This window comes from Ictidomys tridecemlineatus, chromosome 7 (genome assembly GCF_052094955.1).
Source record: "Ictidomys tridecemlineatus isolate mIctTri1 chromosome 7, mIctTri1.hap1, whole genome shotgun sequence".
NCBI classification, from domain to species: Eukaryota; Metazoa; Chordata; class Mammalia; order Rodentia; family Sciuridae; genus Ictidomys; species Ictidomys tridecemlineatus.
The window spans coordinates 21143509-21168777 of record NC_135483.1 but is presented as its reverse complement, the minus strand read 5'-3'; the positions used below and the strand labels follow the sequence as shown (position 1 = coordinate 21168777).

The 25269-nt window shown below is 41.8% G+C and overlaps 1 protein-coding gene across 1 annotated transcript in view; it reads right to left on the bottom strand.

The window, feature by feature from the left end:
• Nucleotides 1-3488: 3488 nt before the first annotated feature.
• Nucleotides 3489-25269, bottom strand: part of Ext1 (exostosin glycosyltransferase 1) — a 263866-nt gene continuing 242085 nt past the window's right edge. The window contains exons 5-11 of the mRNA XM_005316213.3: nt 23596-23728; nt 21043-21161; nt 19882-19977; nt 15160-15249; nt 9643-9803; nt 7656-7827; nt 3489-4016 (exon numbers count right to left, since the gene is read on the bottom strand). Coding sequence (XP_005316270.1) covers nt 3831-4016; nt 7656-7827; nt 9643-9803; nt 15160-15249; nt 19882-19977; nt 21043-21161; nt 23596-23728 — 957 coding nt within the window. The 3' untranslated portion in view covers nt 3489-3830. The remainder of the gene's footprint in view (nt 4017-7655; nt 7828-9642; nt 9804-15159; nt 15250-19881; nt 19978-21042; nt 21162-23595; nt 23729-25269) is intronic.

The window sequence follows — 25269 nt, the reverse complement described above, 5'->3', positions numbered from 1 at the left end:
CGGCTGCATGGGGGTCATATAAACTATTAGAAGGCAGAGGCATTTTTATTTCAGAGCTCATGGCAATAAGTGGTCCTTTTAAGACTTGGAGCTCTCAGAGACCTGAAGGAACATAAGACACTTTGACCCTGGAAATTTCATCTCCGCATTTGCATGTGTAATTCAGCCTTGTCCAGCAAGAGTCTCATACAGATTCTAATCTGATAAAGCTTTCTGCCTTCTCTGCGTCCTTTAAACAGGTTGAATTAAAATTTTGTGAGTTCTTAAATCAAGTGCTTCCTCTTTTTTTTTTTTTTTGTTTTTGTTTTAGAAAACACTATATAGGTCTATTCACATCACTCATCTCACCCCTGATTAAATTAAAGTTCAGTAACCTTTATGAAAGGCCACCAGCATAATATTCCTTCAAGTCACCAGGAATTTGAGAATCACCAAAATAAAGGCTAACATAGCCTACTGTAATGAAAACCAAAAAAATCATTCCAAAAGGGAAATTGAAGGAAGCAACCGGAATTGATCCTTCTTTGAGCACCATTTGTAACAAGAAGAAATTAAACTGTAATGCACATAGGATTCCAGACACAAAATTTTCCTTACTTCTGAAGCATCATATCTGGAGGTGTGCTAATATGCCAGGTACACCCACCTAGTTATCTTTTGTGACATGCCTATAGTGATTATTGCATGGATTTTTCTATACAGTCTCAACTTTGGGTCATTTCATTTTTAACAATGGTGATCTGCTAAATGTATTATGTGTATATGATCTCTGGTATTTATAAGCCTTTTCATGTAAATAAATACATAGCCAGCCATTCTTTAAAAAGAATATTTTTAAGACCACATGTCCTAATGTGGGGCTGGAAAAGATGTGTGGAAATCACAAGGGCTGAGTCCTCTCTGGAGTTCCTGCATGTAATTCATTATGTGGTTGGCACTACTCTCTGCTTTGGCATCCTGCCAGCTCAGCTCATGTAGGTCACCTAGGGACCCCTGGTTATCATTAAAGTTGGCTAAGAGATAACTCCTGACATCCTACAGCAATGGCTACGATTTGTCAACTTGCTGCAATGCAATATACAACTCTTTCCTAAGAGAATTAAAATTACATCTTACTGTTGGGCCTCGCTGATTTGCTGAGCATTGTTCGATTCCCAGCTGCATATTTCAAATGAGAAAAGAACATGCTAGCTAGCATCCCCGAGAGATTTACCCAGAGAATGACAAATGAAACCGTGGAGATTTAAAGTAGATGAAAAGTGTGTCAGATGCTGTTCTCATTTATAATTACCATCTTTTTTTTTTTTCATATGGCACTTTTTTGTTGTTGTTGTTTTTGTGGGGACTATGTGCCCCGTGAGCTTTATGACAGGTAAATTTGGCAAGGCAGGTCCCTGAATGTCCTTATGTGACTGACTGGCACAATTAGGGACATTGCTTTGTAAGCCAAGATGACAACATGAGTTTTAGCGTGGCTTAGGGTTGTTGGATAAAGTATTGCATTTTTTTGTGAAGGTGACAGATACAAGAGTAATATTCCAGTTCTGAAAAAAAAATAGTTTAAATGCAAATTTGTGAAGGCTAGATGAATAAAGGATTAACTGCTAACCCTTTAACATGCAGCTTAGATGACATGAAACCTATTGGGCATTTAATAGAAAAATACACATGGACCAAGAGCTAATTGTATCAAATGCATAAGAGACATCACATCTACTTAAGGGACAATGTCACATGTTTGAAAGTGGGCTAAGGAGAGTCAGTCTGGAGGAGAGAGATTTAGGGAGTTGTTCTGAGTCACAGGTGACAGAGAAAAGTCCCTCTTCTTGAACTTCCTTGCCTATATACCACTCGCAGCACAGCATCCGGACCTGGGGGCTCTGATTCTTGCTCTGCTGCTAGGCAACTTGGAATTATCATCTCTTTGACCTCTAAAAACACCTGCTTTCACTCCTGTTCATAGTTCCCCACAAGATATCCAAGTTCCTCTTTCTCTCCCAGGTACCTACAAAGAAAGGATGAGTTAGCATCCACCAGACAGGATTTCCACTGACTTTAGCCACATACTTGACGTTATTGGAACACAGTTTTGTGATGAACTTTCCTTCTAAGACAAAACTGGAAATACATGTATGGAATATGGCAGGTGGTTTTTCTTTTGGGAGGGGGTACTAAAGTGCTTATTGTTTATTCTGCATAATATATCGTAGGGACCAATAATCTGTCTAGTCCCTGTTCTCTTTTGCCTCTTCCAAGCAGAAAAAAGCATTTGTTATCAGAAGTCTTTGTTTTTTATAATAGAACTGAGATATGATTTGTGGGTTTTTTTTTGTTTGTTCATTTGTTCTTGTAGTTTCACAATCATCATAAGCTCAAGACAGCCTTTGCAGCAATAGAAATGTTCTTTTTAACAAGAAGCACAACTGAACTTCTCACAGACTAAAAAATTACAATGAAATAAAAGAGTATTATGCCAGGCGAAGTGGTGCTTGCCTGCAATCCCAGCAACATGGGAGGATGAGGCAAGAGGATTGTTATGTTTGAGGCCAGTCTCACCAACTTAGCGAGACCCTGTCTCAAAACCAAAAAAGAGAAGGGCTGGGAATGCAGCTCAATGGTAAAGTAATCGTGGATTCAATCCCCAGTACCAAAAAAAAAAAAAAACAAAATAAAAAGAGTATTCACTTTTGTTTCTGATTATTTTGCTTGCCAGTTTCTTGCTCAAAAAAATGTTTGAGCAAAAATGGTATTAGGGTCCCTATGGTGAGGCATACTCTGTTTACAGCAATCCTCTTGTTCAATGGTGTGCATTGAATATTATTACTTCTTTCTCAACAAAGAAGCTTCCGAAACTTGAGGTTTTCACAAGCATTTAAGAGCTTGTGTTATAAATAATCTGTTCCCCCAGTACAGCCATTTTTCCTTGGCCTCTAAACTAAAGCCTTTCCCAGCTCTAATCAGACACAGGTTAATGGCTGACTCTGTCATCAGGCCCAAAACCTCTGAAAGGCATTGTGGGTTGACATTTCCATCTTACTAACATGCTGGTGGGTTGTGTGGATGGTTCCTTGTGCAATATGAACATTTCTTAATTATACTAGTAGTGTTTTCTTGGTACTAACTCCCCCCACCCCCCCAAAAGAAAAACATTATCATACTTATATATCTCAAACAAAACTTATATATTTCAATTCAGTTAGAATTGCCTACCTGAAAGTCATAATACTTGCTCTCATGCAGCGACATTTTAGAGATAAAAGTTCAAATGGGTTTGAAAATTCAAATTGGAAAACAATTTGCACTGGCAAAGTTGAATAATGAACTTGTCTTAACTTATGCTTAGTTACTTCTTGACACTGGGTAGAGTGACTTATTGTGTTTCCCGTGAAGTCTGAGCTTTTGCAACTGCAGGGGACCCTGCGTGACCAGCCGCATCCATGTCTGTGGGAAGCGGAGCAGCAGCTTTGAAATATTCACAACCAACACAATTTTGATTAAAGAAAGAACTCTGGTTTTTAATAGTTTTGATCATTAAAAAAGTTTAAACCTGCATAGCAATCATTTCAAAAATAATTATTTAATGTTCCATAATTAAACTGTACACAACCTAGTCTTGGGACATAGAAGCCAGTGAGGTGAGTTTGGTGCAGTCCCAGGAGCCAGGAGTCAGGTTCTCATTGGCCTTTTTTTTTTTTTGTCATTCTGTTCGTCTAGGTTTATTTGGATACTTGGCACAATCTGGCTCCGCCGATGAGCGGATCTGCACTGGGAAGAGAGCGCAGCTGGACCCGGGACCTGCTCGCTTCCCCTCCCCCACTCGGCCGCATTCCTCAAAGTCGTTCAATGTCTCGGTATTTCTTCCTCAGGATGGAGACCTGGTCTTTAAAAAGCACGGGGTCGAGCCTCATCTGAGAGTGGATCAGCGGCATGTAGCCAAACCAGCTGGCAAACGTATTCATGCAGCTCTGTCGCTGGGCAAAGTGGTCAGGGTCAGCCCAACGGGAAGCCCGGGAAGTCTAGGGAGAAGGAGAGACAGGACAGTGAGAGCTGTGCCCGGTGAGAGGGAAAGGCTGCAGGACCGTGAGCCAGGTGACTCACGGCCAGCAGCAGAGTCCAGGCCTGGGCCCAGCCTCACCTGCACACGGCAGGGGAAGAAGCAAGGTGCGGGGGCATCAGCCTTGCCAGCTGTCCCCAAGGCACCCAAGTTCATCGCTGGGGAAACACACCTATTTCGTTGAAGTTTTCTGAGTTGACTAATTCGCTTGTCAGGGAATGAAAATGCTTACCAAGTAAAACTCAACCACGATGGTCACTAACTGCACTTCTCTTGTCACCCAGGACCAACTACTATGACTAACAATGCTTTCTTGGTTTCAAAAGCAGTTTTTAAAATCCTTCTTGTTGCGGGGACAGGGTGGCCCACGCCTATAATCCCAGCAGTTTAGGAGACAGGAGGATGGCGAGTTCAAAGCCAGCCTCCAGACACTAAGCAACTCAGTGAGACCCTGTCTCTAAATAAAATACACAATGGGGCTGGAGATATGTCTCAGTGGCTGAGTTCCTCTAGGTTCAATTCCTAATATTAAAAAAATAAATAAAAAATCCTTGTTGATTTGAAGATACCAGTAGTAACTGTGAAGTCTGTCTTTCTACCTATTCCACTCTGGTCTTCTCCTGTCTTTCTACCTTTATAAAGATCTATGGAATCCCTTTGTTTAAAACTCATATGCATAGCTGAAGTTAGAAACAAAACCTGACACTTCATGCGGGACTAGTATCACACGGCCGCTAAAAATCTGACCTCCCCTCTAGAGACTTTTCTACTGAGATGACTCCACAAAGCACAAGGAGCTTGTCCTAAGGCTGTTCTTCTGCACTTAAATCCCCTAATTATGCTCTTCTCTTAACCCAAGAATGGTTGCATTTTCTATTCCTCTAAAGTGCCCAAAGATTACTTTTTAAAGGGCAATCAGTTCCTATAAACAGTCAGTGCTCACCTACAACAGAAAAAAATGTATTCTAGGCAAGTAAAAAAGACCATTAAAATCTTTTTAGCTCTCTATGTTGCCCCTAAGGTTGATTAAATATTTTTAGATCATGTAAATGATTGACATTGATATAAAAGCAAGCTTTAAATGACTTGAGTAACAAAATTTAAATAGAAAACTAAGCCTATTATCTTTAAAGCCAAGTTTTTATGAAAACAAAATATGGCTGCCCTATTATAGGACAAAAAATTTAGGTAAATAAGCAGCTCTTTAATGGTGTGTGTATATGTGTAAGTTTGTATGTATGTATGTGTGTGTGTGTGTGTGTGTGTGTGTGTGTTCAATGTGTTTATGTCCCCACACATTGATACAAATACACTTTCATGGGAAAGTACATTTTAGTGTGAAAATCATTCAGAGTCACTTTAAAACTGTGAGTGTCATCATCCTTGAAAATAACATCAAAAGTAAATACAAATGTCAAGTTATCTCTGAGAAGCAGAGGAGAAATAAACACTATCTATGAAGTGTTTTCATGAAGTTCATTTGCGCTCACAACCAGCGGGGAAAGTAAAAGCATGAGGTAATAACACCCCCATTTTATGGATGAGGGGGCAGGCTCAGGGACGCTCCAGTCATTTGCTTGCTCCTTTCCTTAGCACTAGGAGACTCCACATGGTAAATCAGGGAGAGGTCACAAATGAAGCCGACTGTGGGTTCCTATTGGAAGGGACACTCAGTCCCATAGGTGTCTTGCTTTGTTCCTAAATTCATGTGGGTTTATGGGCCATTTTGAGGGGCTCTTTCCCATAGTGGCTGACCGGCACACAAGGGCAGGAGTACTCACATATGCAAATGGAGATACCCAAGAGCATGGGCTCATTCTCATTCACAAATTAAAAAAAAAAAAAGGTGAATTGAATCATTTAAGTATCTTTTTTTGCCACTAGATTTGAACATTTATTCTGGTTCAACCAACATGTATTAGAAAAGACATCTTTCCTCTGTAATGAAAACTGAATCTTAGAGCACGATGTCTGCGTGCTTTACTAGGCACACAAAATTTCAACAAACTCATGGGTATGGAAGGGAGAAGGGGGCAAATGCAGTACCTGGTTGCATACAGGTAGATCTGAGGTTCCATCGAAATTTGCCCCCATGGGATTTGAAAAATTACTAGAAACATTGCTTTGACTGAATTTGGCAAATCTACGAGAGGGCACAAAATGAACCCCTAAGATTAAATATCCCTGCAACTCCTCTTGCTAGTTCTTTCAGTAACTGGAGGGAAGTAGAATTTTCCACTGGAATCCTTTGCTCACTAAGGACATCTCTTTTGTCATAACCAGGAACTAGAACAGTACCTGGTAACCTGTATGTGCTCAGGAAATGCTAGATGATTAAATTTTATTAACTTAAAATCCTATATATTGTTTGCTCTCACTAAATTAAGTAAATGTGAAAAAAAACCAATTTGGTTAACATGACCCTTGCCAAAACCTAGGTTATTAACACACAGATCAACACCTGTTAGAACATGGCCCATGAAAACACCCAAACTGAACTGACACAATCATGTTAAAGACTGCTTATCCAGGTGGACTCCAATCCTGCTGCCTACTCTGTGATCCAAGTCAGGTAGCTCTAATGGCCTTAATTTATGTTTTTTGATTCTTACATACAACATTGGTTCTGTCCAAGAAGAATAAAAATAGAACAACTTCAACATCTTCAAATGGGTACCAGGAGTCTAAGGTATAGGAAATCTATCAGTGCAATGAACAGAGTCTAGTAAAATTTCCTTTACTTTTAAAAAAGCTTTCCCTTCTATGAGAATGATTTCACCATTTTCATTTTAAAGATGAGCTGAATTTCAGAAGGCAATTGATGTGCCCACAGGTTGTTAAAGCTGGTTCTAGAACTGAAAATCAAATACTGTGACTCTTGGCATTTTACTGTGATACATACTCTACTCATGAGCAAACACTGGTGGGCTGTGTTGAAGACAATATTGTTTGCTTGCTATTAAATAAGGCACCATGAAAAACTTTAAAGACATTCTCATGGGTCTTCAACTCCATGGACCAAATGTTTGTGCAACAACCCCCCTACCACCACCACTGCCGCTGCAGCCCCATTTCCATATGAAGCCTAATCCTCAATGTGATGGTACTGCAGATGGGAACTCTGGGAAGAGATTAGGTCATGAGGGTAAGAGTGTTTAAGAATGGGATTAGAGACCTTATAAAAGGGACCCCAGAGTGCTCTCTTGCCCTTTTTCTAGCATTTGAGAACCCTGCAAGCAGACAGTCATGGATGAGTCAGGAAGCAGACTCTTACCAGATGCTGAATATGTTGGAACCTTGATCGGGCACTCTCTAGCTTGCAGAAGGGTAAGAAATGGATATTTGTTATTTAAGCCACCCTGTCTATGGTATGCTTGTTATAGCAGTCTGAAGGGACTAAGACGAACTCTAAGGACATATCTTTTGCAGGTCCCTGTAGGTTAAATGAGAGCTTTACGTTCATTCCAGAGCTTTCAAATGTCGGGTATTTCTGATATCTCCTCATCATGCTTCTACAGAATTCCTGGAGGAACACAAGTCCTCCTTACCTTTGGCTGCACCACCAGTGAGCTAAGCAAGGGAAGAGTTCCCTTTCCCTTACCTGTCCCATCATTGTCTCCTTATACTGCTTCTTCTGGGTCACTTTTATTGGAGGCAATTTTGTCACAGCAGACACCAGGAAATTCATGAGAATGTCCTCACAATTGGCCAGTTGGTCCACCATGTTCTTCAAGCTGGCTGGCAGGTAATGGGAGTACAGGTAGTGATAATATCTGTCAAAACCAAAGACAGGTTTCCCAGGGTGTTATTACAGAATGACAGGTGGACTTGATGCACATAACCCTTCCTTCAGTCCCTACACATGTTGCTGGATGGTGATGATGATGACCACTATCTCTCACCTGCTATATGCCAGATAATATTCTAAAGTGTTTTATAAATGCCTCCTCTAATCCTTATATAGAATCTATGAGGAGGGTGGTATTATTATTCCCATTCTACAGATGAGGAAACAAGGTACAGAGATACACATAGCTGCAGATACTGCTTGTTCGGCTAACTTTAATATCAGTCCGGTCAGTTAGAAACAAACTGAATACTTAGATGGTAAGAGAAGTTACTTGCACGTGAGACAAACCATAAGAAAGAATCAGATTCATCTGTGTGGTGGTGGAGGGGGAAGGGGAACAAGGAACTTTTGAGAGGTGAAATCTTGAGAACAGGGTTCAGTTTAAATGTTCACATATTGGGCATTTCCAACCCTGTCTCCGAGATGGCAAGATTTTCTATTCTTTACAACAAAGATTAAGGTATGACTGGTCTGATCCCTTCACTAAGACAAAAAAACAGGGTTCCACCAGGGATCCAGTGAGAAATGCTACCTATGTATACTCACTAGTCTGGCTACCTTTCTCTAGATGGCAGGTTTTAAAGATCAAATATACACAACTGAGTGCAAAATTTAAATTTCCATCCATGGCTTTTTTCAACATATCCTTTTGGATGTGTTTACCTGTCCAAGACTGAACTTTCTATATTTCTCACAATTCTCATTCCATCTGTAGCTTTCCCCATCTCTGTTGATGACTGCTCTTGTCCTTCTCATTCTCAGATCAAAGAAACAAAACAACAACAGCATCGAATTCCCCAAACACACAAGTCATTAAATTCTACACCCAATCTATTAAGGCATCATGCTAAAGCATCTTCAAAATATGCCCACAATCTAGTCATTACTTATTATCTCCACTGTTCGCTTCCTGGTCCCATGCTCCCTCATCTCTAGAAAATGCCAATCACCTCTTTATAGATGTTCCTTTTCTACCTGGTCCCTGTGTGGCCTGTTTTCAACACAGCATCCAGAGTAGATGCCTGAAACATTGACACGGTATCAGTTCATGTTCAAATCCCTGCACTGGCTCCCTGGGTCACTAAGAAGAAAAGTCAAGTCCTCTTGCATCTGGGCTCCCTAAACTCCCTGACCTGTTCTAACTTACTCCACTCTCATCAGACTGTTCCACCCACATTCTGCCTCTTGGTGTTTATTCTAGCTGTACTCCAGGCCAGAATGCTCTTGACCAACTTCATAGTCTCTGTGCATATCTCACCTGCTCAATAAGCATTGCCTTGGCCACCTGCCAACCTGTTCCGTCTCTACCATTTCTGATCCTTTACTCTTAATACGTCACTCATCTCCTTAACATCCTATTGGGTCTCCTCTGCATTGGCAGAAACTTTTTTTTTTTTTTTTTCTGTTTCACTCAATGGCAACTCCAAACATCTACAACAATGACTGGGGCTCTTCTATTAAGATACGGTTTTTATTGTCGCTATTCTCAAAGTTGAGTTACCCAATATACCCCTGAGCAGAGTTTCCACATTTCAGCTTAACTGAAAATACTATTCAGGAAATGCAGTAAGCCAAAAAGTTTCATTGGTTTAAAAAATACACTTGCCACAATGACAAAACTTATATGGGGACACAGACTAATGTTCAATAAAGTTTAGATTTGGCCCAAGTCCCTAATTGTGCAGTTGCCAGAAACTAAAATATGAGGAGAGATGAGAGAAATGTGTAAACTGCTCACTTGTGGTAAATAGCAGCTCCTGTCAACACCATGGAGTAGTCGTTCGTCCACTTGGATGTGTACCCCCACCGCTCCTTAGAGTTATCCCAGAAATGGCTGCGTGCGGGGTACCCCACAATCCTCTCGGGGAAGCTCTGCCACACTGTGAAGGCAAAATCCACCTGCAGGCAGAACACAAGCCAAATAAGCAATCAACAGTGTTAACAAATGTCAACAAAACATTACCTTCCCCCTCTAATTCATGATGCAAAAGCCCGAGACTGTTTCGAAACATTAATTCCATGTATTCATCAGCAAATTAAACTTACTGCTTGACATTTCGCCCCATAATTATGCACATTTTAATGTTTTCTGTTAAGGAAATTTCAGATTAGTGTGGAAATGAAAGGAAAAAAAAGTTTGATGATATGTCTTTTAGAAATCCTCTCTGTTCAAGCAAAAAAAAAAAGTTAAAAAAAAAAAAAGCAGTTATTCCCTGCCCCAACACAAGGTACATGTGACTATTGAGTCACAAGAGGCAGAGATGACACATCTGTTTTATAAATGAGAGCAGACTTCCTGTGTGCATCCAGAGTGAATCTAACCAGCATCATAACCAGCAGATATCAAGGCCAAAGTGACCGAAATTAAAGCATCTTAAGAGCAAGAGAAAAGATTTTTTTTTTCTTTTTTAAAGCACAAGTTTAACATGAAGACAGAGTAGATAACCCCAAAGAAAGAAGAATTCAGGCTTCTCAGGTTTGAAGTGCAAGGAAATTCCACAAAAGCACCCACAAGTGAAATCGCTAAGAGTAAGTGAGGACCAGGCCCAGGGAAGCCACAGGATTATTTTAAAGAAAAGGAAGCTGAGGGCTTTCCAGTGTTTATAAGGATCCAACGCAAGTCCTTCTGAACCTGCTTCTGTTTTCAAGTGTGTAAGCTCACTTCTGACTTGCTATGATCATTTGATGAATCAAAAATAAAAAACAAACAGAAGATAAAAACTATAATGCATCATATAATGCTCATAATGGTGTAGTGCTTATAATGCAATAAACCTACTTCTAGGTGCTTATATGTTTTTACTCAGTGAGGTATGTGCTCTTATAATCTTTAATTTACAGGATGGAATATGAACATATATGAGGCTCAAGTAATTTGTGTGCAGCAGCAAGTGCCAGGGCCAAGATTCCAACCCAGGCATTCTGGTTTCAAGTTCAATGTGTACTGTATTCTAACCTCTCTTTGGCTCTCTCGCTATAGTGTTGAAATCAATTTATGACTTATAAGGGTTACTATTTAAAGCCTTTGACCTATTTCTTCTTGATAAGCAAGGCAAATAGAAATTTCATTGATTCTGCAAATAATTCAAGTCTCAGGACTGTGATGGTGGCTGGGGGATTGAACGATGTTGCTAGGTCTTGCCATCAAAGAAGTTCAAAAGAAGAGCAAGTAACCATTCATCAAAGCCAAAAGCTGAAAACAGCCCAAGTTCCATCCACCGCAGAGTGTGATCATGAGACACACCCGTAAAGCAAGTGCCACAGCATGGAGACTCAGAAACATTATACTAAGAGAAAGAAGCCAGACAGAAATTGCCACGAGTCACAAGATTCCATGCACAAGAAATATCCAGAATAGGCAAATCCCCAGATAGAAGACAGAGCCAGGGGGTTGCCAAAGGCTGGGAATGACTGCTTGACTAGTCCAGGGTTTCCACTGTGGATAATAAAAATGTTTTCTAAGACAGAGGTTATCATAACTGCCCAATATTATGAACAAATGAATCAGCACAGAATTATACACTTAAATGTTAATTTTTTTTAAATGCTAATTTTACATTTTTTAAAATTTTTACCCCGAAGCCAGTGGGCCTTGACCAATATTTCCCGAGCTTTTTTGCCGCATTCTCATATCACATATTCAATGTATTAGGAAAGATTTTTCTTCAAATTGACTTTTATAAAAAAAAAATTACACTTATCCTAGGTAAAAATACCAGTAAAATTCTGGGTTTGATTATTGGGAATATTATTTTCTAACAAAGACTAAATTAAAAACAATTGTTTAAATAAAATACTTGTAATGAACCATGAACAACTCTTTTCTATTTTATGTACACAAACCATCTTTTTGGAAACACTGGCTTGGATGATTTTTAAAGATCCTTTTATCTCCAAATTCTTCAGGCTTCCAAGTCACTCTTTTTGTAAACAGCCATAAATTCTGAGTGAAACCTTGGTGTCTGTGATGGTTAATTGTATGCATTAACTTGACTGTACCAAGAAGAACCTGGAGGAAAAGATCACTTCTGGGCATGTCTGCAAGATTCACATTCCAATCAATGGACTCCAAGGAGGCAGACTGTGCTCCCAACCTGCCTGGGCAGCATTCAATGCATGGAGGGGCAGGAGGCAACAAAAAGGTGGAGGCATGAGGAATCCACTTTCTTTCCTTCCTCCCTGCCGGCTTCTGCTGGGCCATCACCTCCTACTGCTATTGTTCTGGGACTTAACCATTAGCTGCCATGGTTCTCAGGCCTTGCTGTATCCCCAGTTTACAGATGGCAGATGGTGGACATCCGATCCTCCACAATCCTTCAGGCAACTCCTCATAATAAATCTCCACTAGCTCTGTTTCTGTGGAAAACTCTAATACACTCCCCTATCTCAAGATGAAAAGATTTAACATGGCTTACTCCCCAGAATCGAACCTTGAGGGGAGTTGGGGGAGGAGGCTGGTGGAACTTACATTAAGAAAACTTGGTGGGGAATGGGACATCTCAAAAACTCAGCAGGGGGAGTGGGCAGCATTAGCCAGGAGACTGAAATTAGGTCACGATAACCTATACATTGTCACTGGCATCCCATACTAATGGCACCAACTGATGGGCCAGTACATTCTGCTGCCTGTTGTCAAAGAATCTGCCCGGCTGTCAGCACTCTTTGGGGTTTTCCGTTATTCTTTGAAAAGGAAACACATGCACGGGCAGCTACTATAGAACCCAATGGGGTGTTTTTTATCACATGAATTTCTTACCCTCTCAAAGCTGTTTCAAGTCATTTCAAAGGAACTCAAAAGTAAATTCAGATAAAAACTATGATTCTTGGGATAGCGCTGCTTTCATGGAGATCATTAACACATCAAAGAAGGCAGAGGTCAGCTTAAGGCCTGTTCTCTTAAAAATCAACATCTGTTTTCTTTTGAGGATTTGCAGCAACCCAGATAAATGTAAATAACTATAAACCAACTATATCTAATACCCTTTATAGGATGCTGTTTAAAACTCTATCGTTAGTGCTACAGAGAGACATTTACACAAGCTGGGAACCCTTGGAGAGGAAATAAGCTGAACCAACATCTATTCACCTAAAAAAAGAGAGAAGAGAAATCCTTGCCCATGACCATTTTAGGCAACATAACCACTCCACTGATGAGCGGGCAAAAGCAAACCCGACTGCCAGCCTCTTAAATTTACATATCATTTTCAACCCACGTTGACTTCTAATTACTTCACATACAACACATGTTCTTCCCAGCATGCACAGAGTGGTTGGAATTGCTATTCTTTGAAAGGAAATTCACCAGCACAAAGATGCATCACAACAGCTGAAAGTTATTTCACAATGGGACATGAAAAAACAAACCCCAGGATGAGACTAATTGCCTCATGCCCAGGGGAAGAGGTAAAGAGGAATCCATACTCCAGGCCACAGGACGATGACTCAGGTAGTGGTCTTGACCATTCAATCCCCCATGACAGTATGCTGTTCTTCAGTGTTTGCCCTCTGAGATGTACTGCCCACTCTTTCTGCCCTGCTCTAGGCACTGGGAATGATGGGACCTCAGGGCCTGCACCACCTGGTCCTCCTTACTGGCTGGTGTTTGGATAGGTCAGGGCAATGGGAAACACCAGCAAGAAAATGGAGACAGAACCAGAGAATGTCAAATGTCTCCTCCCTGCGACCTTCTTACTTTGGCACCAGTGTTCTAGCAGCAGTCATGTCTCTCCATGAGCACAGCCCTTGTAGGGAGGCCTCTCCTTTCCCTTGAGGTCTAGGGGTAGACACTGCTTCCTGATCTTGCAGGTACCTCCCCACCCATCCCTCCTAAGTAATCCCAGATTCTTCCACTTGAATCCTTCCCCTTGAATCATCTGATTCAAATTCTGTTTGCTGCCAGGACTTTGATAGATAGAGGCAGGAACTGTGTAACCAAAGTACCTGGCATAGAGAGCAGAACAAAGAAATCTCTCAATAAATACTTGTTGAATGAATGTGCTCCTGGGATGCCAGCTTCCCTTGCAGGAAGCAGCAGAAAAATGCAGGCTGGTGTGTCTCCCAGCTTGTATTTCATAGCTATCTTTCCCTCTGAATGTGAAGCATCTCTTCTGCCGGCAACCCTTGCTCCGGACAACTCTTGCTCTGGCCGCTGCACAGGCACAATTGGCTGTGTGTTCCCCCTTTAATCCACACAGCGCTCACTCCCTCAGCCATTCATTCAACAAGTATTTATAGAGCTTTGGCTACATAGAAAGCATTTTAACAAGGTGAGGTCCGGGACACTGTGTCCTGGGGTTATTTAGGTTGCCCTTGTACATAGCGTCTGTTCAAGTCCATTGGATGGAAATTGGAAGCAGCCGTGGAATTTCAAGAAAGAGACACTGAATTGGGCGGCCTAGGTCAACACCAAGGCCCACTGTTAGGGCCAGTGTGGCGTGGGTCCAGAAGAGTGTGTGCTGCTCAGTGCTTATGCTTAACTAGAAAGGAAAATAAAAATGAGTAAAAGAGGCAAAAGAAAGGTGGAGGGGGGAGGATAAACAGTTAAGTCTCTATGCTGTTTCAGCTAGCATGAATGGAATGTTTCTGATATATTACATTTTTATACAGTTGTCTTTGATCTCAACTATGCCTTAAAGTAAGGCTTCAGAGATCAATACTCATTCGAGTTGTAAAAAATTGGTTTTCTATCATATCTGTCTTCTCCCCCACATGCATTTTTTGTGGGGGGAAATCTTATTTTTGGTCAAATATCTGAACACCTAAAATAGCAGGGGTCTCCATTTCAGCCTTAAAGTCGGGGGGGGGGGGAGAGCGCTTTAGGTGAAGACAGGAAAACTGCCTTTAGAACCCAGAACAGCAATTCCTAACAGGGATTAGGATAAGTAGGGAAGGATGGGTGTCCGATTCTGGACTGCACAGTCTCAGGATAATGCATTAGAGAACCCCCTACCATTGGCAGTACTCACCTGCCTCCAACTGTGCTTTTTAAGAACAAAAAACAGAGGGCAGGCTGCAGGGGAGAGACAGGCCCAGTCATGCAAATGAGAAGCCAATTAGCAGAGAAAACAAAAGAAGAAATGCCCTCCTCTGGGTGCCAGGTGGAGCAAGGTGCTGGGTTAATTAAAACCAATTCTGCAGAAAGTTTTGAAAAATGTTTTCAACTTTCACCACAGCAAAGGCAAGAGAAGGGCTGGCACCTTGGGACGCGGGGCACTTGCTGGAAGAAGTCTCCAGCCCACTCAGGGCTGGCTCTTACCTCAGTTGTGGAGAGCACAGTGTCCTCGTCAAGGCTGAGCACAGCGTCTGTGATGATGTTGTCATAGGGCAGAAACCGGCTGCTCATCACCTGCAGATTAGGCAGAATGCAGGCAGGAGGGAGGGAAGGAGGGAAAAACAGAGGTATATTCAGAGTCCTGTTTTCAGGAAAATTCCCCCTTCCTCACCTTCATAAAGATGTTCTACTGCCTGGTCATTCCTCAACTTTGAAAGATTTCTGCTCCCTTTTGTTCAACAACTACTGGGCACCTTCCGTGTACCAGGCACCTTGCTGGTTGAAGGAGGACAAAGATAAATAAGGTATGTGCCCTGTCTTTGAGGAGCTCGTAGTCTGTAGAGATCACAAATCATTTGACTAGTTTTAGCTCAAACTGAAAAATGCCAAGAGACCAGAGGACAGAGCAGTCAGTTGCCTGGAAGTACAGAGGAAGACCTTGAGGGGCAGAAATCACCAGGTGCAGATGGCAGTGGGCAGTACACATAGGAGGCTCTGCAGATGCAAAGGGATGGAAGAGAGAATCAGCACCTGGAAGGCAGGATGGAGTGAAAAAGAGGTGTGGCCAGGCTGATCACAGGTCTGCAAATATTTACAAATTCCACTATATGTTTATTTTAGTACAGAATATAAAGAATATATTGTCATTTCTATTGTAGCTATACCAATCTAGGATAGTAATAAAAGTAATTTACAAATCATTTCATTAAAGTAAAACTAAGTATGGGCTGGGAATATAGCTTAGTTGGTAGAGTGCTTGCCCTGCATGCACAAAGCCCTGGGTTCAATCCCCAGCATCACAATAAATAAATAAATAAGACTAAGTTGACTTAAAGAAAAATTTTTAGTAAGTAATAACACATGTAATTCACAGATTTAGAAAAATTGTGCAAATAATATAAGAATAAATTCTGGCCAAATCCAGAATCAAGCATGGTGAGATGTGTGTGTATGTGTCTGGTTGGGGCTTTGAGAACAAGGGCATCATCAGGAACATGGAGACTGGGGAGACCACTGTATGACAGTCATGCCTCCTCACCTTTGTGTAGAATACATCACCCAAGAACTAGTACTTTTTGACCATTTAGTATGTACCAGGAAATGTTCCAAGTCCTTTATAAACATCATCTCATTTCATCTTTATTACAACCCATATTATAGAGAAGGAAACTGGGGAGCAAGAAGGAAAAGTGCTTTGCCCAAGATGCACCCTGGTTTCAACCTGGGAGCTGTGACTCTGAGCATTTCAGCCAGAGTGCTGTAACAGTGGCAGGTCTGGAAAGAACCTCAAAGTGAACATGGGGACAGATGAGGTGACTGCACCTTCACTGCTGTCCTCTGGAAGTATGTAACGGTTATGTCGACCCTTCTGAATTCACACGGAGAGACCTGAGACAAGACACGCTTGCCATGGCCTGAGAAGCACAAAGCCCAGAGACTGAAGTAGCTCAACAATGGAGATGAAGGGGAAGGGGAGGAGGAAGAGGAGACACCTAACTGGCTGCCAAGGCGCACACGCTCTGCAAATCAGAGCTCCGCAAAGAAGGCCCAGCTGGGCCGATATGGAGAAGCCAGCTCGTCTGCAGGACTCGTCTCCCATTCAGGCTCCATGCCTGCGAAGCACGGGCATCTTCAGACATTAAAGACTGGCCGGAGCCATGCTAACCTTTCTCTGAGAGCTCAAGGAACAAAGCTGCAGTGTGACTGGCTTCAGGGGCTGCTCCTACACATCTGTCAACTGAGCCAGGCTTTCTTCCCTAAAACATCTTTCTCAGGCTTTCAAAACAAAATAAAACACAAAGCGATCAGCAGCCACATACACTCGGCACTCGGAAATCTCAGCCCGAAGCAGTTCTCCTGGTCCTGTTTACATGTCCACTGAGGAAGGAAAGACCCATTAGCTGCCAGCTTAGCGTTGCCCTGACCTTTCCCTTGTTAGGCCTGTAGGGGAAAACTGCAAAGACAAGGCCCATAAATTCAAAACAGAATTTCACAGCCAAAGCAGCATACACACATCGATTTTCAATTCAAGGCTAGATCTGGAGATTTTAAATGGAGAAGAAGGAGGTCCTAGAATTCTTCCCTGTCACTTGCTCTCTGGCTTTAAAGGATCTGTTTTCTCTTTTCAGAACCTGCTTCATCAATGGGTCACGAACCCATCAGCCAGCCACTTTCAAGTGTAGTGGAAAAACAGGGGCTTTTTTTTTTTTTCTTTTTTAAATACTTTGTTTCAGTCACCTTCCCAAGTGGGTTAGTGGGAGAGGAACCAAGGAAAGTGCCAAGTCAATCATGAGTGAACTGGGTTTTCCCTGTGAGTTCACCTAAAAAGTATTTCACCACGTGAGCACCCCATTCCTTCAGAACTAACAAACAGCACTAGGTAATGACCAAGACTCAGGAAGTTTACTGTCTAGTGTGGCAGATAAGAAATGCCTACAAATAATTCCACAAAGCTTGGAAATACTCGTTGAGCATTTACTATGTGTCCATACTCCTTGGTACACCTGTATGCATAGCAGTGATCATTTGATCCTTTTAGCTACTGCATTAGTTAGGTATTATCAGTGCTTCCACTTACTGAAGGAGGAAGCACTTTTAGTAACTCACGTTAGGTCCCACAAGAGTAAGTCTGATTCTAGAACCTGTGACAAATCAGGATGTGATAATACCTCCCAGAAGAATAGCCAACAGCTACTGAACTCCTGGTGTGTGTGTAACAGGTACACTGGGCTAAGCAGTGATCCACAGTATTTCATTTAATCTTTAAGTAGGTCTCTGTAGTAGCTCAGGCTCCCTAAAATACGCAGTCTGAAGCGAGGCTTCAATGAAAAGTCTTCTTCCCTATGAGGGGCAATCACAGGACATTGACAGGGAGAGAAAAGACACACATCATGGGGCCCAGTAGATCAGTGGCCAATAATTAGCCTGTGACTAAACAAACTGCCAGGAGCCCAGACATAGATATGGCTGGGAGAATCTGAGGTATCTCATGAAAGACACTGGATAAAGTCCACCGGGAAAGGTAGTATTTTCATCATCATCATTTTACAAATAAAGCAATTGGGAAGTTTTTTTTTTTTTTTTCCCTCACCAAGAGTAAAAAAATAAAGTCAGTTAATAAATCGGTGCATACTACCTACAGGAGTCAGAACAGCTCCAGTCACTGAGACTGGATCCGATCTGAACATCCTGACACATCCAAACAAAGACATCAACCCAGAAAGAGATCTGGTCACCCAGGGCAGGGTACAAACCCGAGTTGCCTGCATACCTCTGAGCACAGACTAGGGCTGCAGGCTCTGTCACGGGATCACTGCAGTTACTATGACAGACTGTTCTTCTGGGAAGGTAGACATAAGGGGTTGGGGGCAAAAGAGTTTTGTGTGCCAGTCCCCTTGGGAAACTAGGGTTGACAGGGTAGAACGACTGATGCCCAGAGCATGTGGCTGGACTCCAGCCCTATGAACACTAACTGCATTTATCTGGTTCCTCATGGTGTTCTAAGCCTAGAACACAGTGCCCAGCACACAGTAGGCATCATAAATGGCAACTGAATAGATCCTGACTGGGCGACCACGGCAACTCTCTATGCACTAGGTTGAGCCATATGAAACTGTCACTTTTGAGGAGTTGGCTGATGATTTCAAATGGTTTGACCAATAAGTTGATATTCTGTTACTCTGGCTCAGGGGTGTTTTACTTAGTGGGAGCCAGTCCCTCATGACCTGATCCCTTGAGTAATGATAAAGTTGGTCTCTTAGATGACACTGCTTCATCCAACTTAATTTCATTTAGTAGCGACTGATTTCTTCACCAATGGGAAAATCTACAAGAAAGCAACAAGCAGAAGCTGGAGAGATGAGCTCGCCACCCGCTGCCAAGAGCCGAGGAAGTTTCCAGGAGTAGTAGCTGGTGAACAGGGCTTAAAGGACGTAGGGGAATGACGACAAACAGGAAGAGTTGAGGAGAGCAGTCAAGTTTTAAGGCAAATGGCAAGACAGAAAGTAGAGAGAGGGACACAATGGTCAACGGTGTCTATATGGTGAAACAGTGGAAAGACGAGAAGGCTGGGTATGGCCAGATGACACTTGGCATCCACTGTCAGTTTAGCACATTGGCAAACGAAGGTCCAAAGGGCCACAAGATGATCCAAGAGCGTTCAGCTGGGCAGAGTGGACTGGAGATCTGAAGCAGGGATCAGAGAGCAGCCCCAGTGAGAGACTTTGGATAGAAGCACCCAAACAAAATTAGGATGAAAATGTCCTTTTTAGGTAACTGTGAGGAAATCATCTAACATCTTTTCTGAAAGACACAGTTCATTTGGATTCATAATGAAGCAAACCCATGTAGCACTACCATCCTCAAGATTTGTGGAAAGGTTATTATTGCCAGGCCCTGAATTCATGCAACCCTATGGGATATGCATCGTTATTTCTACTTTGTGAATGAGAAAAATGAAGCTCTAAGAACTTACATATATATATACACATAAAGTCAAAAGTTACTAGTTTTGGGATTAAGACCCAGGTTTGCTGATTCCAAAGCTGATGGCTGTTAAAGCTAAGGATATTCTGAGACAAGTGCAGTTTTAGAAAGCATAATATGCAGAGCTCTTATGGGGTTGACTCTTCTAGGGTGAACACCGACAGTGGCCCGTGAAGAAATAAAGATTCCATGGTGGTTCCCCATGAGGAACTTGAGGCCTACCTTGCTTTCTCCTTCAATGACGATGACAGGCACAGCAGTGGCAGGCCAGCGGTGTTTGGCTGGTAGAGGTTTGTCACAATTCCATAGAACTATGATCTGAAAGGAACAGGTCATTAGATGGAGGGCCGGTTTAGGTGTATCTAATGCAGGTCTCCAACCCAAAGGCTCTTCGCTGGAGAGTCCAGTCAGGTAGAAGGGACAACACCAAAACTGAAATCCAAAGTGAGACTGCTCCCATACAACCCTGAGAATCTCATCACTTCAAGGAAAGGAACAGAAAGCACAACCTAAAAATGGGTCTGTGGGGTAGGAGGAAAGAAGTAACTTCAAGGTTGCTGGAGCTTAATAAAGTAGTTTCCAAAATTCTGATATCTTACGATGATGAGGAAGATCAACTCTGATCAAGTTAAATAAAAATGTATACTAAACATCTGAACATCTGTTGTACACTTGCTCTATGCCAGGCAATGTGGGCGAAATAAAAGAATTCAAGATAGATCTAGGATGAGCTCATGTTTGGAGTTTCCAGAATGATTGCTGATTTTTATGTGACTTTATAATTTCCAATAAAGACACTTAGTTCAAAAACATGTGTGCTTCAACATGATTTGATTCTTTCTACATTTATAAACCTTCTTACATATACTAATTCACAAATCAGAAAAACCACTGTTAAAGAGTGGGGCAATACTGATTTTAAAAATACTGTTATCATAGTCATGATCTTCTGCTCTTAATTTTATAGTCTTGGTTGTGAAAGAAAAGTTGGTGCCTCCTGACACCAACAAGGCCGTTTCTTCTATTGAACTTAGCATCCCGCAGCTCCGGGTGATCCAGGGGCCTTTCTGATATTACTCTTATCATTTTGACACTTAAAAACTAAATAATGTACTTACATATAGAAATGTGTAAAGCGTGCGTTTCTGAGTGTGTGTGTGTGAATCTACAATAGCGCAAAGGTCTTTCTGTAACCCACCCCTACTTGTGCCAGATTTTACTTCCAAGAATCTTTGGGTTGATGGAAACAATAACGAGGCTTGGTGCATGAAAGGAGAGTAACAGGGTCTGATGCTACATGAACCCTGCGAGCCAAGCGTCTAACAGGTAAGAAGCCAAGAGGAATCTCTGATCTGCTGAGGAGAAGAGGGCAGGTGCGCTCACCTGGGCACAGTACTGGGATTTGGCTGCAGCCACGAGAAGCTTCAACACTGGCTGGGACTGAGAGACCAGGGGGGTCACCGCATGGATGACTGCAGTGAATTTGGAGGGGGGCTTTAAACCTGCGAAGGAAAGCAGAGAGGGGCTTAATGGAACACTGAAAAACAAGACTGAGAAAATGACTCCTTTTTGCTCCATTGCTTCACCTTGGAGCTAATGTTCCCTTCTAGCATATTTTCCCTTTGCCTCTTACGTCCTGACAGAACAGAAATGAGGTGAAAAGCTGCTACTTAACTACTGCCTCAGTCTCGAGAGACCTCAAAACATGACAGATTAATGTCCATTCCCAGGTTCTTCCTGTGGCACTCCCTCCCTCCTTTAGTGATGTTTCTTGCATCTTTCTTCAGTTTCTCAGTCCCAGTGTCTACACACAAACACACACACACACACACACACACACACACACACACACACACACCACTCACACTCTCAAGCAATCTTCCAGTTCACTTCTATCTATCTCAACATGAATTTACACAAATGTGTTCTCTCTCCCAGGGGTTTGCATGTATCTGATTCTTAATTATGCAACTGACATTTTTTTTTGCCTGATTAATAATATCGAGCAACTGACAAAGGTTAAAAGAACAGCACCCAGAACCTGCCTGTCTAGGCTCGGGTTCTATCTAAGTTCTACCACGTAGTGGTGGGACCTTGGAAAAGTACTTAACTGTCTGAGTTCCCACAGCTGTGGAATGGGGCGTCAAGTAACAGTATAACACTTCAGAGTTACTGTGAGGATTAAATAAGTTCATGCACATGAAGCAATTAGAATGGGACTTACAAGTCATATGAGTTCAGTACATGTTGGCTGTTTTCCCCACATCCCCTCCCACCAGAATCATGATTTTGGAAAGGAAGCCCCAGTACTCCAGGAATCTTTTCTCTGTGAGTCAGTAACATATCTGAGACCAAAAGTATGTGATGCTGACTCCTACACACGGTGTGCTCTGAAGCCCTGGGTAGAGAAGGATCATACATATGCAACACAACCACGACCACCAAAGAGAAAGCAAAGCAGCGAGATGGCTTCTCCCGGTGAGTCTTCCCACAAGAACCCATAAAAAGTTAGAATTAGGTTAAGAACCTTTTAAAACTTCATTAGTTTAGAGCCACTGATTTGGCTTTAGTAGCTTAAATGAGAACAAGAGAGCACAGGGACATTGGAGTTAAGCTTGATATCGAAGGGATCAAGGTTAGAATCAGACTATACATGTTAGAGAGTCATATGAATGTTCTGTAGAGAAGATTAAATCATCTGAAAAGCACTTTATTTGTAACGTAGAAAGAATATAATGGCCCCGCTACCTAGGCAAACATTCAAGAAAGAATAAACACAACTGAGGAACTGCATTTTTAACAATGGGAACAAGTTGCTGGTTTTAGATTTCCCTATAATAGTTTAAGAAGCATCCTTGACACACTTCTAATGTGCTAATTCAGAGTAAAAACCACAAAGCTCTAAAAGAAATGAAATGAAAATTCTTAACTGCTGTCTTCACTGGACATTTACTAAATTCTAAATGTATTACCCTATCTGGATTATTCAGTGAATTTGATATGGTCCCCATAACACGATTGGTTTGGGTTCAAGGGTTCTGTGTCACTCACTGTGGGTACTTCAGGCTATGGATTTCTTTGTGTTTCATATTATTGGTTTCATGTTAAACATGAAAGTTTAAAATGGTGAGATGGTTTGGAAAATAATAGCCTAGAGAGAAATCTTGAGTCTTTCTGCCACAGCAACTTGCAAGATGCTTTACCATCTCAGGGTTTCTGTAGGGCTCTGGTGAAGGACAATGTCCAAGGCTCAGGTACCATGAGAGCCACCAGGACTCAAACCGTGGAAATATCTATGGCCGCAGAAGTGGCCTATTGTGGAGCTTTCTCCCTGTCGTCTCCCTTTCCCCACTGTGATTAGATTAAATGCTGCTTGAGAGCAGAGATGTATTTGACCTTTTATTCCATGCACCTAGCATTGCATTAGAACAGCATATAAGAGGAGCACCATAAATGTTCAGAGAATTTAATAAATGTGCCCTTGTCATACATTTCTAGTTATTTCTCCTTTACCTTTATTAATTCAGTTTTTCTTTGGTATAGATAGAGACTGTGGGAAAAAAAAAAGTTGGGAGAGCTCTTCTAACTCTAGTTTATATATGAAGAGACCTAAATTTATAGCTAACATTATTACATTCAAAATGACCCATAATTTGAGGGTCCTCTATTTTAATAAGAAGTAACTCTATTAAATATAAAGAGTAGCTTCTCCGATGAGAAACGAGGCTCCCCAACACCACCGTCCTCACTTTTCAGTGCTCTACTGGATTTATAACTCTTGAACTTGATATGCCATTTACAACGGGGCTCGGAAGGCAGTCTGTAGCGCAGGCTGTTGGGAAGACCCCACTATAGAACAGAAGAATCAGGGGTCTGTCCTTCTGGGTCACACCTTGAGTGTAAGCAAAGGCAGCTGTCTGCAAGGAATGCACTTACCTAAATTAGCATAGTAGTAAGGAAAATCTCCCAGATAAGATGAATACTGTGGTAGTACGAACAATCCTCCAGGATGTTTGTTCCATATTAAACTGTTACGTGATATGTGCTTGAATATTCTGTCCTGAATAATCTAGAAAACAAAAACGTTGCACATAGTGAGGACAAGAGCCCGATATTTGATCAGGATCTTGTTCATCCAAATCTGAGGGACTAAGGCATTCAAAGTACTGATACTACCCCCTTCCCCACCCCATCCCCCCATTCTCATGGATTAAAAACATCTGCAAGACAAAGAGAAGCAACAGGCAATGGGAAACAGGAGAGGAAAGAGATTATGGCTACACAAATGTCCTACTAAAACTTCAGTTTAACCATAAATTCCATCTTGTTGTTCTATGGATGAGTCGAAGCTCATTTAGAAGTAGAGTGTGTAGTGCAGACAACCTGTCCTTGATGGTAGGGCATCTAGTGTGGATCCAGATCAATAAAAGCAAGATCTACTCTCCATGTACACAGAGGTCGATGTGGACCATGCAGAGACCCAACTTTAAGCATATAGAAGGCAAGACACCTTCTCCAGGCTTTTGGGGTTTTGATCATTTCCCTTAATTCAGGAGGTAGATTTATTTGCTTATAATATTTTCCTTCCAAAGTCAATTGTGGGACTTTGGGTACTGATGAGCTGAAATTTTCCTGTATCTCAACCTCTAAAAGTACAGACTTAAAAATCATTCAAAACATCCTGTGTAATAGGACAAGAAATACAACATATGAAGACTAAGAATAGTCAAGCTAGTTTAAGTTTCTTTGGATTTTGGGACCTTGCAGATCATTAAATTCTATACGTTTAGAGTCAAACACTTTTCCATCCCAAATCATTTGTCAGTTGAAAGTGACTGGTTTACTTCAAGGCTTTGAACTCATAATTATATCATCTACTCCTTACGATAAGATTTGGATACATGCACAAGGCCCTGGATTCAATCCCCAGCACCCAAACAAAACAAAACAACAACCAAAAAACCACACACGCACACACACACACACACACACACACACACACAAAAGGTAAGATTTGGAAAATCATTAACTTGATACAAAATTTCACGTTTTCAGGCTTTTTTTGTTTTGTATTGAAAAACCAGCCTCTACCTCAGAGCAAAGCCTGTCCAAGGAAGGGGGTGTGACCCTTGTCCTTGGAAAGACCCACAGAACACTCATAGGCACATACCCACCCTACTACAAATAACAGGAGAAGTCTTTGGAGCCAGGTGTCCCAGACTCAGTCAGGCTAGGTAAGGACCCATAGCAACCCCCTAGCAACCACCAATCAGCATGAGACAGGGAAAATACCTGGGATGCCAGATGACCCTCTCAGTAGTTTATGGTGGTTGATAACATGTTGGGAAACCATGTAGTTCTTCATGTACTCCACTCGTGGCTTAAACCAATCAGTTCAAATGAATCTCCCTCTTGTACTAACCAATCAGCCTTACCTATCTTATTCCCGCCAGTGAATGTGCTGATCATGTTTTAGAGTTGTTTTATGATTTTCCCACAGTGTGTGATGATTTGCTAAGAGATGCTATGATATATGTGAAGTCCCTGCCTTCCCCAAAAGAGTGTATAAAACTGCTGCAAACCCTGGGCTCGGGGCCTCTCAGCCTCACC